At 39.9% G+C, this 14,365-nt stretch overlaps 1 protein-coding gene across 10 annotated transcripts in view; it reads left to right on the top strand.

Annotated features, from left to right (window-relative positions):
- Positions 1 to 14,365, top strand: part of USP3 (ubiquitin specific peptidase 3) — a 102,377-nt gene that overhangs the window by 18,148 nt on the left and 69,864 nt on the right. For 3 of the 10 annotated variants that reach the window (XM_059890442.1, XM_059890444.1, XM_059890443.1), the window contains exons 1-4: positions 1,516 to 6,749; positions 9,613 to 9,673; positions 12,512 to 12,609; positions 13,602 to 13,733. In XM_059890442.1, coding sequence (XP_059746425.1) covers positions 6,370 to 6,749; positions 9,613 to 9,673; positions 12,512 to 12,609; positions 13,602 to 13,733 — 671 coding nt within the window. In that variant the 5' untranslated portion in view covers positions 1,516 to 6,369. Of the gene's footprint in view, positions 1 to 1,514; positions 6,750 to 9,612; positions 9,674 to 10,635; positions 10,757 to 12,511; positions 12,610 to 13,601; positions 13,734 to 14,365 lie in introns of those variants that run through there. The other 7 variants (NM_001434791.1, XM_059890447.1, NM_001434794.1 and 4 more) reach the window with 4 other exon arrangements.

Here is a 14,365-nt window from a genome sequence, read left to right as displayed (position 1 = left end):
AATGAAGGATAAGGCTCTGTAGCTTTTAATGAAGAGAAAGGAATTCCTGCAAGTGCCAGTGACATTTTCTTAAGAATCTTCATCAAGAATTTGGGGTTGCTATGGGAATAGCGGTTTGGAGATTTTTGAAGGTCGTTTTTTACTATGTGATATTCCGCCCAAGAATTAGGTTGTCTTATTATGCTCAAGACAGCACATCCAGATGTAAAATATTGACAGGATACAGAGAGAGCCAGTCCTGAGTGATGATGGCAGCTCAGTCGATGATGGACTGAGTGTTTTACTGTCTTACCACCTCTGTTGCAGAGGGTATCGTCTAGTCTTTGGATGGTTTTGATTCCTACGGGATAGAGCCTCTTTAAGGGTCTCATCCTCACCTCTACTAAACGGCAGTGTCACTCATTCCTGTGAGTCGTTTGGCAGGTGTGAATGGTGGATGCTGTCATCTTAGTGCTTAAAACAATCATTTCATTTTGCTTATGATCTTGTAGGTCAGGCATTTAGGAAGAACCAGCTGGAGTTCCTTAAGCTGGAGCATCCACTTCCTCGGTGGCTTTTTAACTCACCTGTCACAAGCCTCTGTGCTCCTGGTCTCTGTTTCTGCACCCCTGTCCCCAGCATACACTACGGTGTCATCTTTTGTAAGGTCTCTCTACGTTCTTTCGCTTTCTCATATTGTGTTTCTCACAGGGTGCTTAGGCCTCTTCCATGGTGGCCGGCCACCCCAAGAGCAAGCATTCCAAGCAATAAAAAGAGAAAACTGTCAATTTCTTAAAACGGAGACCTGCAAACTGACACCTGGTCCCTTCTGCCATATTCAGTTGGTCAGGGCACTGACAGAGCCTGCCCAGATTCAAGGAAAGAGGACATAGACCTGCCTCTCAGTGGGAGGAACATTCAAGAATTTGTGGTTATCTTTCATCTTTCATAGGGCCATTAAACAGAAAGAAAAGAATGGCTATAAGAAATACTGAACTATGACTTTACCAGAAAGCAATTTACTTATCTAATGATTCAGGAGAGATTAAATGATTGCCAGCCTTGAATAAGAATGGAACTGAGGAAGAGAGAGCTGCAAGAGGGGGAAGGTGGAAAGGCAACCAAGATAAACTTAACTTCTTAACTGCTGTCACTGCCTTGGCCCTGACCCCTCCGTCCCATCATCTTCTGTGAGCCTGCTGCTCTGAGCACTTTGGATTGGGTGCTCACGCTTGGTCTCCTCCTCCTCCATTGTTGGCTCACTTCTTTAGCCCTGGGCACTGCCTGTTGCTATATAGGGAATTCTCCTGTTCCCTGGGAACCCGGTGCCCACTCTCAGAATGGGCAGCGGTATCAGGGTGGGAGTGAGAACACAGACAGTGATTTTGGCTGCTTTGGCACTCTGGCGGTTGCTTAGTGTAGCCGGATTTCTTCTTGTGGGGACTACCTTACAGCCCGTTTCCTGCTTTATCCATGTGACTTTACCACTCACTCCTTACCCCAGGAATTTCAGAGAATTCAAATTAAAGGTAGACTTCAGAAATTTTAGCATAGAATAGGCTTGTGAGTATATGGTTCAGAGAGCGTTTATGGTATAAAGATTGTATGTCTTGCTCTCTGAGCGACTGAACAACAACAACGCATCTAAAAATATATCAGTTGAAGGGTAAACTGGGTTAGTCCTGGAGTATATTTCTACTTGTATATATACTGGAATATTTATAGAATTTTTTATGATAATTCTGCCCTGTTCTTCGATTTCAAGAGGAGTAACACTACTGTTGATACTTTTATGGAGTATTTGTGTGTGTGTGTGTGTGTGTGTGTGTGTGTGTTTTGAGTAACAGCTGCAAATGTTTTTTCATTGGTGTGTTTTCAGACCCATAGAGTTGTAATGTTGGGTTTTGTTTTCACTTACTACTCATGCTTAATAATTTAGAATAAGTCTGTTTCATTAGGACAGCTTTATGATACCAGTATCTTTAAATTTAAGACATTTAAATTTAATTTTTGTTGTAAAAGAAGTAATGCTTTATGACAAAATTCAGACAGCATAGTTGAAAGTAGGGCTATGTGGCTCCAGTCCCCCATCCCATTCTTTTCACATGACTGTTAAGTTACTATATATCCTTCTAGATGTCAAACAGTTTATACACAGGTGTATAACACTTACAGGAACACATAGTATGGAATCTTTTTGAAGCAAAAATAACAACCTGCTGGTCTTCTGCTTTGCAGCAGTCCATGCCTTCAATCATTTGAGTTTGAGTTCCGTTCTGTCCCTTACTAATGTAGCAAGGTATATAACTTCTCCGTCATATGCCACTGCTTCCTTATCTATAAAACAGGCCAAGTCATAGTACACACCTCTGGACTGTAGAGGATTAAATGAAGGAGTATTTATAAAGTGGCACAGTAAAGTGCAGTAGTGCTTGGCACATAGTATGTGCCAGATGAACATTAAATAGATAAAAATGAACTTGACTCTTTAAAAAAAATAGGTTACGAATATTTTCTTCTGGGTTGCTAATTTTTTAGAGGGGTGCACTTAAAAAACTCTGTGTGTTGTTGGGTGGAGGGGGTGGTGATCTGAGTTTTACTGTTGGAGCAGCACCTTCGTCTCCAGTGGTTTTGAACAGTGACTCCACAACAGCGACTCTGCTGTTACTGACGGGCAATGTGCTCAGAGTACTGCCTCTCAGGGATTGTGGAGCAGGGGACAAAAAAAAAGCTGAAGAGCGTTGATTTAGAAAATTGTACTACATTAGCAATTAATCTTTTTATTAAGCCTTTTAAAAAATTAGAGTGGAAGAATTTTATCTATAGGGAATGATATTATTTCATCTATCTTTGGCTTTATCTTCTTTGAATAATTTTACACTTAGAGGGGACATGCTTATCACCCAGTTTTCATTTTACAGTGAAGAAACAGACCCAGCACAGCAGTGATGTTCTCAGTTCTTTGAGGAGTAATGGTAGGGCCAGAACTAGAGCCCTGGTCATCCTCACGTTTGTGAACTCTCGAGACGCTTAAGAGCCTCTCTGCCAGTTGAAGCAGCTGCTGAATGGTGGACGCGCTGTGAAGTGCTTGCCCGTCAGTGCTGTGTGCTTGGACTCTTCTTGCGTGCAGAGACAGTGACTAAGTTGTGTCGTAGCTCTAGTGCATGCTGTTTTATTAAAAAATTAGGATTCCAGGAGAATTGTTGATGGGGCTTGAATATCAAATGTACTCTATCTTACTAGATTCTATGTAGTGGATACTAAGGATATTGAGGAAAATCAGTGGGAAGAAATTTATATTCAGTGTGGATGCTGTTTTGTCTTCTGACACAACCTAAAAGTATTCGTGTGTAAATAGGCCTCTTTGAGCACAGAACTCCCCAGTTTTCTGCCTTTCTTCGTCTCTTGGTAAAGGAGCAGATCAGTCTTCCCTTCATAGGAACGTTGTTCTTTAGTCACTAAGTCATGTCCAAATCTTTTACGACCCCATAGACTGTAGCCTGCCAGGCTCCTCTGTCCATGGGATTTCCCAGGCAAGAATACTGGAGTAGGTTGCCATTTCCTCCTCCAGGGGATCTTCCCAACCCAGGGATCGAACTCCTGTCTCCTGCATTGGCAGGCAGAATCTTTACTGCTGAGCCACCAGGGAAGCCCCTTCATAGGAATAGTAGGGAGTAAAACCACTTTGGTTTGTAGATCACTTGGATGCCTTCCCACCATCAGTTGTCACTTTTGGATTTCCAGAGAGTTAAAGCTTTGGGGGCTTTAGCAAGAATCCATGAATCTGAGCATGTTTTAGAACCTGGGGTTCCTCTGCCTTGCTTGCCTGCCCAGCCTGTGTCGAAGCTCCTACCTTGTGCAGAATGGCCCTAGCTCAGGGGAGGATCAGAGTCTCTACCCCCTTCAGAGGGGTGCTTCTGCCAACTTACAGAGCTTCTGGCTGAGGGTGAGAACAGGGCAGGGTCCTGAGGCCACAGCAGCAGGAAGAGAGTGAGGGGAACTAGACAGTGTCTGTCCCCCAGGCTGAGATGCCCAGGAGCTGAGAGAGGAGACCTCGGCTCGGGGCCGCGAGAATCTCGGCATACGGGACAGATTGCTGGGGCAGAGTAACTCTGAGGACATTTCATAACGTGAGTGAAAGAAGACCAGACTGTGTTTATGAGATCCAGTGACCCTCCTGTGGCCATGTGTAACAGTGTGAGAAATACACTGCATGGCTTCCTTGCCCTGACATCACCCTGAAGTGTAATTAGGCCTAATAAAAAGAGCCTTTATGAGTTCTCAGTTATGGTTTGTCATTCTGAACTTCTATAAGTTTCCATCCTTATCACCCGCTTTCTCTTAAGTACCAGCATTTACCATTTAAAAAATAAAAACCTTTGTTTAATATTTTTATGTTTTGCTGAATAGTTTATAGCTTAAAAACATTTTTATTGACTGTGTATGGTTTTATTTTATACACACACACACAATATAGTATTTCAGTTTTGTAATGGTTCTTATAGAGTTTTATAGAATAGCCTGCAAACCTTTAATGCAGTTTCCACAGGAAATGTGTTCATCCTACAGATAAATCTGAAACCTGTCTGTAAACTGAGACTACCTTTTATAATAAGATACGTCCCCTTAAGATGATTAGAATGATTTTAAGATTATTTGTAGTAGTCTTTTACTCATGTTATGACCTGTTCTATTTGTAGCAATAATTGAGGGTTTAACTTACAGCCAGCATTTTTTCTTCTATTTTATGCTTTTCCTGGGTACATTAAAGGTTTCATAATTTGAATGAGGGATATTTAAACAGAGTGAATATTCACCGAAGCAGTGTAATAAATGGCTTCATAATAACCCTATTCTCTGTAGTTTTCTAGCCTTCAGATGGTCTTCTGTTGTGAAAGTATTACGCACTCAGAGGGTACTGTCCTTTAAATAGCCAAGACCAAATGTCCTATCACACATTAAATCTTAACTTTCTTATTGTAAATATTTGTGATAGAAGAAATTTGGTTTCTTAATTTAGAAAATGAGGTCTTTTTTGGAGATTTAGTAAGACACACTCACTTGTTTCTCGTGTTTTGGAATGTCAGCGCTATTTCACTTCCTTTTATTCTCTCTCCTTATCCCCGTCTTAAGCACCTATTTATTTACTTAACTGAAGTATAATTCATATAACGTAAAATTAACCTTAAAAATTTTTTTAAAAATTTATTTCCTGCCAAGCTGTGCAGCTGTGGGATCTTAGTTCTCCAACCAGGGCCGCACCTGTGCACTCGACAGTGAAGTGCCGAGCCCCAGCCTGTGGCCCCCGGGGGTCCCCAAATCATCCATTCTGAAATGAGCAGCTAAACACAGCGCATTCAGTACACCCACAGCGATCGTCTCCATCTTGTTCCAAGACATTTCATCACCCCCTACACCTGTTAGGCAGTTTCTTCCCTATTCTTCCTTCCCTCAGCCTTAGGGCATATTTTCTAAAATTTAAGGAATTAAAACTTTATGAGGTAACTGAGATTTTATAAGATGAGAGTACACTCTTTTAATTTAGTGGGCATCCCTGGTGGCTAAAGAATCTGCCTGCCAATGCAGGAGATGTGGGTTCAATCCCTGAGTTGGGAAGATCCCCTGGAGTAGGAAATGGCAACCCACTTCAGTATTCTTGCCTGGAAAATTGCATGGACAGAGGAGCCTAGAAGGCTGCGGTCCATGGGATCACAAGAGAGTCAGATACAACGTAGTGACTGAGCATGCACGCATGTTCTAATTTAGCAACACGAAGAAATGTATTTACTATAATGAGTAGAAAAATTAGATCACAATATTGTATGTATTTTTTGTCCATACACATACTTTACAACCATCGGGGTGGGGGAAGGGGATGAACACTTGGTAGGGAACACAACAGTGATTTTGTTCTAAGTTTTCTTTTCCTCATTCAAAGGAGGAGCAAAAATAATCTTCCCATAGTTCAAAAAGCAAAACCCTCTAATGGTTAAAAACTTGGGGCCTGAGGACTTGCCTGCAGGTCCAGTGGTTACACGTTGCCCTCTAATGCAGCCAGCGTGGGTTCAGTCCCTGGTGGGGAACTAAGATCCTACATGCCTAGTGGCGAAAGCCCCAAAAAACATAAAACAGAAACATGTAACAAATACAACAAAGACTTTAAAAATGGCCCACCTAAAACAAGTCTTAAAAAACAAAACAACTTACTATTATAATTACTTATTTCAGGATCATATTAAACTTTTTTTCCAGACTGAATACAATATTTCTTCAGTTCAGTCGCTCAGTCGTGTCCGACTCTTTGAGACCCCATGAATCTCAGCACACCAGGCTTCCCTGTCCATCACGAACTCCCGGAGTTCATTCAGACTCACGTCCATCGAGTCAGTGATGCCATCCAGCCATCTCATCCTCTGTCGTCTCCTCCTTCTCTTGCCCCCAATCCCTCCCAGCATCAGAGTCTTTTCCAATGAGTCAACTCTTCGCATGAGGTGGCCAAAGTTCTGGAGTTTCGGCTTTAGCATCATTCCTTCCAAAGAAATCCCAGGGCTGGTCTCCTTCAGAATGGACTGGTTGGATCTTCTTGCAGTCCAAGGGACTCTCAAGAGTCTTCTCCAACACCACAGTTCAAAAGCATCAATTCTTCGGCGCTCAGCCTTCTTCACAGTCCAACTCTCACATCCATACATGGCCACAGGAAAAACCATATCCTTGACTAGACGGACCGTTGTTGGCAAAGTAATGTCTCTGCTTTTGAATATGCTATCTAGGTTGGTCATAACTTTCCTTCCAAGGAGTAAGCATCTTTTAATTTCATGGCTGCAATCACAATATTTCTTAGTCTTTACTAAAAGAAAAAGATTTGTGGAGGAATACAACTAGATAATATTTGTAGTTTTTTAATCCTTCAAATTGTATCTCAGACCAGGATTATCTGTTTCAAGTAAACAGTGTTCTAATTTATTTTTCTTTTTAAAAATATACTTTATAGGTCTTCTTTTCAAACTATAAGACTGTCGTGTTTTTAATGATATAAATCAGATACACATAAAAAGCCCTTAGCCGAGACTGCCTCACAGTGGTCTTCCCATGTACCTGCGTGAAATAGGTGCTAGCAGTTTGGCATTCTTCTTATTAGTCTTTGTCATGTGACTTATATGCACATACAACAAACTTGGTTTGAGTTTGTTGAGTAAAAAACTAAAATGCCTTCAGGATGGCCCTTAGCAGTTGATATAATGCAATAAGGAAAGGTAAAGCCCTTGGTTAACTAACTGGAAGGGGATTTTTACCACTGAAAGCTTTCTTATGGGCTTCCCAGCTGGTTTGAGTTGAAGACTCCACTTGCCAATGCAGGAGACTCTAGTTCGATCCCTGGGTGGGGAAGATCCCCTGAAGTAGGAAATGGCAACCCACTCCATTATTCTTGCCCAGAAAATTCCACGGACAGAGAAGCCTGGTAGGGTACAGTCCATGGGGTGTAGTTGGACACTACTGAGCATGTGTGCGTGCACAAACTTTCTTATGCACGAATAGTTAGAGCCCTGTGCTGGGCAGACAGGCAGAGTCCCTTGGGCAACATATGATTGTACTCCCCTATTCCTCCTTGCCCTTTCCTCCCCTCCTACACAAATATAAAATGAATGTATGTCAAAGGCTTATTTAACTCATTAATGAGGGAACCAGTGGGATGGATGGTAAAGCTGGTTCCAAGAGCATTTGAGGGATTGAGTGAATGCAGACACCGAAGAATGAATGTTGAAGTAAATTGCTAGGTTAGATATAAAATCAATTAATGTCCTGCAGGGTAGTAAAACCACAGCCCTCGGAGTATGCTGGACAGATATTATCTGTACCAAATAAAATCCTACAACTTTACCTGTAACTTCATGGAATTTGAGTCCTAATCAGTAGTAAACAGCAGGTCACACAATGGTATTATAATTAAATATCTTTGGGATATTCATTGTATCAATATAATGTGTTTCGTTATATATTGAAAGGGCTTATAGTTCTTCAGTCAGTTCAGTTCAGTCGCTCAGTCATGTCCGACTCTTTGCGATCCTATGAATTGCAGCATGCCAGGCCTCCCTGTCCATCACCAACTCCCAGAGTTCACTCAAACTCATGTCCATCAAGTCGGTGATGCCATCCAGCCATCTCATCGTCTGTCGTCCCCTTCTCCTCCTGCCCCCAATCCCTCCCAGCATCAGAGTCTTTTCCAATGAGTCAACTCTTAGCATGAGGTGGCCTATACATGGTCATCAGTTCAGTTCAGTCACTCAGTCGTGTCCAACTCTTTGCGACCCCATGAATCACAGCACGCCAGGCCTCCCTGTCCATCACGAACTCCCGGAGTTCACTCAGACTCACGTCCATCGAGTCAGTGATGCCATCCAGCCATCTCATCCTCTGTCGTCCCCTTCTCCTCCTGCCCCCACCCTCTCAGCATCAGGGTCTTTTCCAATGAGTCAACTCTTTGCATGAGGTGGCCAAAGTACTGGAGTTTCAGCTTCAGCTGAGTCACTTTATTTCCAGTGTTGGCTAATTTTTCTTAGCAATAAGAAAGGCTGATTGTGACATATTGATTAGGCAAGACCAACATAGTAGGGATCAGATCTTGGAAGAGCTTAGTATCTTGAATGAAGACATTTGAATTTCGCTTCAACGAGTGTTTATTGAGCGTATACTGTATGCCAGGCTGCTGATTTATTATAATCCTGAGTGTTGGTGGTGCTGTCCCTCTCATGCCCCTAGGAGGCTGCCTAGTGGTTCTCAAGTAGTTGTCTCAGGGAGTCACCTGGGAAGTTACATTCCTCAAAATAGACATGTTCTTTGGTCCTTCTGTCCGCACCTCAATGTAGATGTTTCTGCCCAGAGAACATGTGTATTTTGAAAAAGTTGTTTTCAGGTGATTCTTATATCCCTTCCCTTTTAAAATCACTGTTATGTTTATAGGGCTTAAAAGAATTGAATAAGTAAACAACAAGCAAAATTGTAATCGATATTTTAAAAGTTTTCATACCCTGTTTGCCTACTTCATCCCCATAATAAATACTCAAAGTAATTAATATCCTGATTATACCCTCAGCAAGAATTACATGCATTTATAATTTTAGAATTATATTTAATGCAACTGAGGCATTAATTTGGGAAGAATTGGGCTTAGTCTTCCGAATTGTATCCTCAGGCTTTGCCTCTCACTAAACAAACTGAAAATGTTGTCATTTATAGCAGCTTATGATCTGTATGGTAAAGACATGTGATTTAAAGAATTAGACTTAAAAAACATTTTTAATGAGACAATAGATTGTCCTTAACTTGTCAGAGACTATGCCGAAAGGACTAAGTAACGAAGGAGAAATGTGTTTAACTTGTGGTTACACCGTTTGAGTCGAGTCAACAGTGACCGTGAGCAGCTGCTGTGGACACGTGTTGGGATTCCTTGCCGTGTCGCTGTAATTAGGCAGCCATTCTGTGTAAATGCACTCACAAAGCGGGGATTTGTGGCCTCCGTGCACCTAAGCAGCCATGGAATTTATAACTTAATCACAGGATGTGGTATTACAGATTAGGGGAGAAACTGGGAAATAAATGACACAACTGGTATATTGTGTGTTTTTCTTTCATCAGTGTGCCGGTCCAACAAGAGCCCCTGGGTCTGTCTGACTTGTTCAAGTGTCCACTGTGGAAGGTAGGTGACATACTTCTTATTACTTAACTTCCCAACTGGCTTATTTTCAGTTTTCCTCTAAGCCTTGGTCAAAGTTTTATTGATTTGGGTTTATTTAGCACCATTGTTTAATCATGGTGTGTACATACTTCTCTGTAGGGCTTCCCTCTCCTAACAGAATCCCTTTGTTCAGCGGTGGAACTGAGGAAACTCTAGTGGCTGGGGAGGGGGTGGATACTTTCTGTTGATACTCAGAAGAATTAATTTGATGATCAAGACAATCTACTAGTAATATTTGATTGACATGTGGCCAGTTTTTTTTCACCTGTTACCTACCTCATCCCTACCTTTACTGACCTTTGAATCAAATCCAAGATACCATATCATTCTTCTGAAAACAAAACAGATAAAGAATTCCCTTGAAAATGGTCTCACTGTGAAGTTCATTATTAATGGTGTTTAAGACATACCAAATATTTCACTGTTCCATTAAGACATTTTTGCTTTCTAGGGACTTAACACTTCCAAACCCGGTTCAAGCCTAAGCATGTCTTCCTAGTTCTTGGCTTCAAAATGATGTTACTTAAATATCAACTACTTTAGTAACTCTTTCTTCTAACACAAACTCAAATAAGTATCAGACTTGGTCTGCCGGGTAGTAGGCACTTTATTTCTATGGCTCTTTTAGCTTAGAAAATCTGCTTTGAATTTACTTCAGAAGTTAGTAGCTTAGCAGCAAGGGGATGGGAAATCATACTAAGTCCTACAGTCTGAAATTTATATTGTGTTTATTTGGGTGGCTTCCCCATTATTATTTGTAAACACATGCATGAACAGAGCATCTTCATTCAGTTAACGATTGATTTTTCATATTTTCCAGTCCTGGAATTGAGTATTTTTTTTCCATGTACACTTAAAGAGTGCTTTTGGAAAATGTTAACTACATATCTTAATTGTGGTTGTTGTGGTTTTGAAATCTCTAGGATTTGGGGAACCTGAAAATACTTTGTACAGATAACTTTTAAAAAAAAAAAAAAAGAAGAAAAGTAGAAGCACTTAAATTCTGCACTTGAAGAGACAGATTCCTCTCCTAGATTTTGAGAGGTGAGAATTATAATGCAATAAAATTTATATAGTTCTGTCCTCCAGTTGTCTCCTAGTGCTCTACAGCCAAAATCTGGAAGGTCATGTGTCAAAACAAGACCTGACAAACTCTCAAAAATTGGAGAGATGAAGGTTCTTAATAGCAAGCAACACATGGTTCTCTAAGTATCAGAAGATAAATGGAAAATTTTCCAGGCTCTGTAGGTAGTATGTTTCCAATTGCAATCAATCTTAGGTTTAGAAATTTGACATAGTTTCAGAGAAATATGATTAAGTAGATTACATAGATAATGAGAGTACCTTGCATTTGAATCTTCATTTTATACAGTTGATTGGCTGTTTTTCTTTTATCATGTAATCCTGGGTGTTGACTGCCAAGAATTCTGATTTTTTTTAGTAATTTAGATCTCTTGTCTATAGGGGAGTCTTAAATTGAATATTCTTTCAACTAGGAAATATAGTTTATCAGTAGCATATTTGAGTTATATATCTTATTGGCCATTATTACACCATACCATTTAAGTTATTTTTCCAGTTTTTGTATTGTTAAAAAATCTGTGATGTTGTATAATGACACTTTTCCTTTTTTAGACCAAATTATCTGGTTAAAATCTAAAACTGGTTGAGGGAAATGTTTATTTTTATGTTAGTTTATCCATGACTGTTAACTTCTGATATATATTTGAATATTAGCCAAAACATTGCTAATCTTAATGTCATCTTTAATACACTTCTTACTTTATCACTGAAATTTATTATAGCAACCATGAAAACATCTAGTACATTTAGAGGCTACAGTATGGTTAGTAAAGAACTATATACTCTGTCCAGATTGTCAGTTTTCAAAGACTTGAAAGTGGTAATGCCTTTATCATTGTTCCATATTGACTTTTATGGGATTCTGAGGGTACTCATAAATATTACTGTTGTTTTTCATGACGCAGTAAAAAACACGTAAGCATAGGCATTGAGCTGATTAGATATTGAACCTATAGGGTTCCTTGGAAGTTATCTTTTAGTTAAATATTGGATGTTTTCTGATCTGTCCAGTGTGTTGTCTTGAAGTTTGTTTAATGTGATGACTTTGTAAGCAGTTATGTTATTGAGATTCTGAATGGATAGTAATTAAGCATATAAAGGAAAATGCAAGTAAAATAAAACTGACATTCATTCATTCGTTCATCCATTCATGCACGCGTGCATTCTGAGCCATGGATTATAATAATAATCACCTAACAGCCCATAGGGTGTAAGTACTATTATCTCAATTTTATAGATGAGAAACAGAAGTAGAGAAGTGAAGTAACTCACCCAAGCTTACCAGACCAGCATGTGACAAAGCCTACTTTTAAACCTAGGCTGTCTAATTTTTGAATTTATACTCTTAATCATTATTTATATTTTAAAATTCATTTTAGTCCACTTTTGTGAACAGAAGACCCTACACACAAGTCTTCATTATGTGTATTATAGTGAAAAAAAATGGGAGGAAACATGATCACATTCTGACATTAGTAGTGCCTCTGGTGCCTCTAGTTTTCCTTGGGTAGAGAGGCTGGGCTTGCTAGTTGATCCTCCTTCTGCTGTACTTAGTCACTCAGTCATGCCCGGCTCTTTGTAACCCCATGGACTGTAGCCCACCAGGCTCCCCTGTCCATGGAATTCTTCAGGAAAGAATACTAGAGTGGGTTGCCATGCCCTCCTCTAGGGGATCTTCCCAACCCAGAAATCAAACCCAGGTCTCCCACTTTGCAGGCAGATTGTTTACTGTCTGAGCCACCAGGGAAGCCCGTGATCCTCCCTACTTACCAAAAACTATCCTGCTTACCACAAACTATCCTACTTTCTCCAAGGTAAGTGTTGTTCCTGTACAATTAAGGAACCTTATGAGAAAAATGTCACCTTAACTCTCTGAGCAGATTTTGGTACTACGTAAGCAACATTTGTTTTGACTCTTCTTAGTTTACAGTTAGGCCTTACCTTCTATAAACTGGCTGTTTGCTAGTAACTGGAAAGTTTTTGCTTTATGAAGGTCTTTAAGTAGTAGTCAGTTATGGCATTATATTGTACAGTGTTTAGGCAAAGGTATAGATGAAACTTTATTTAAATTTCATTTTGCTTTTTGTGATAAAATGATTTATTAAATCTGAGTTGCAAAGTGTTAGAAAATTTTTATGACTATAGTCAACCTTTGATTATCTTTGTCCATGTAGTAAGAAATAACAGTTTATATAAGCTTGAGATGATTTGTGTTTTGTTAGGATATCTTTTAAACAAGCCCTATTTCCATGTTAGTGGAGTGATTATTCAGGCATTCAAATAAAAGATCTGAAGCCATATTGATGAGAAAGAGATGGGAGATTATCCTGTTTCCATGTCTGACTCTCATGTTTTATATTAAGCAGAAACCCAAGCAGAGCTTGTGGCCCTGTGGGCAGTGATTGAATAAATCAGTTTACAAAGCTTGTCTTTGATAATAGCCTGAGTTGGGGGCTAGCAGCCTGAGAAAAGCTTAAAAAAGGAAAAGGCTAGCAAAAGAATCAGCAAAGGAGTTGATAGGTGGTATTAAAACCGATTTAAATAGATAGCGCCTTTCCTTGCCTGACCCTAGTCTTGTGTATAATTAAAAGTTGATTGTATGTTTGCAAAAAAGGAGCATGTTTTAAGAACTCAGCTTAATAAATCACCAAGTGATGAATGCTCTTACAGGACTGAATGTACTTTATTAGGAGGAATTCTTTCTCATTCGTATTTGATTACCATCTAATTTTATTATCATCTCCTGCTACTTTAACTTCCAAAGCAGTATTTAGATTAAAATATATTTTCATTTGATTTTTGGAAGGTATGTGAATGGCCATGCAAAAAAACATTATGAAGATGCACAAATACCCTTAACCAACCATAAGAAATCAGAAAAGCAAGAAAAAGCACAGCACACAGTGTGTATGGATTGCAGTAGCTACAGTACATACTGGTAAGTATTGATATTTTCTGAAAATGATATTCCTTTGCTATGTGTGTACAAGTGTTTGCTTGTCTTCCTGGCTCTTTCCCCTCCCCTCGTCTCTAAGCCAGTGGGGGCTGCCATCACTGCCCTCTGGACCTGTGGGGATGCACAGAGGGCTGGGGCTGTCAGGACTGCCTGTCCTTAGTCATTCAGATGTAAGCTTGCACGGCCCTTTCCACTTCTTGGCTGCGTCTTCTTCCCATCCCACTAAGCTGTAGGGAAATGAAAGGTTACTATTGTTGTTCATTATGATTTCTTTTCTTTTTCTTGTTTTGTTTTTAATTAAAGAATAACATTATAGAAATCCATGTTCCTACTGTTTCAGTTTACATCTTGTTACATAATCTTAAAATCTTCACTTCTTTGTTTAAAAAATTGTTTTGACAGTCTCTCCTGTCCAAACACAGTTCCACTCTCCTCCTCTTCTCTGTAGGTAGATGTTAAGAACTTTGCATGTAGTCTTTCAGGCTAATTCCTTTTTAAATTATTTTTTCTTTTTATGTATTTGGCTGAATCGGGCTTAGTTGCCCTGCAGCATGTGGGATCTTGGTTCTCCAACCAGGGATCGAACCCGAGTCCCCAGCATAGGTAGGCAGATT

The sequence above is a fragment of the Bos taurus genome, chromosome 10 (assembly GCF_002263795.3).
Source record: "Bos taurus isolate L1 Dominette 01449 registration number 42190680 breed Hereford chromosome 10, ARS-UCD2.0, whole genome shotgun sequence".
NCBI lineage: Eukaryota > Metazoa > Chordata > Mammalia > Artiodactyla > Bovidae > Bos > Bos taurus.
Note: the sequence above shows the minus strand (reverse complement) of the source record. Positions and strands in the feature narration are given on the sequence as shown.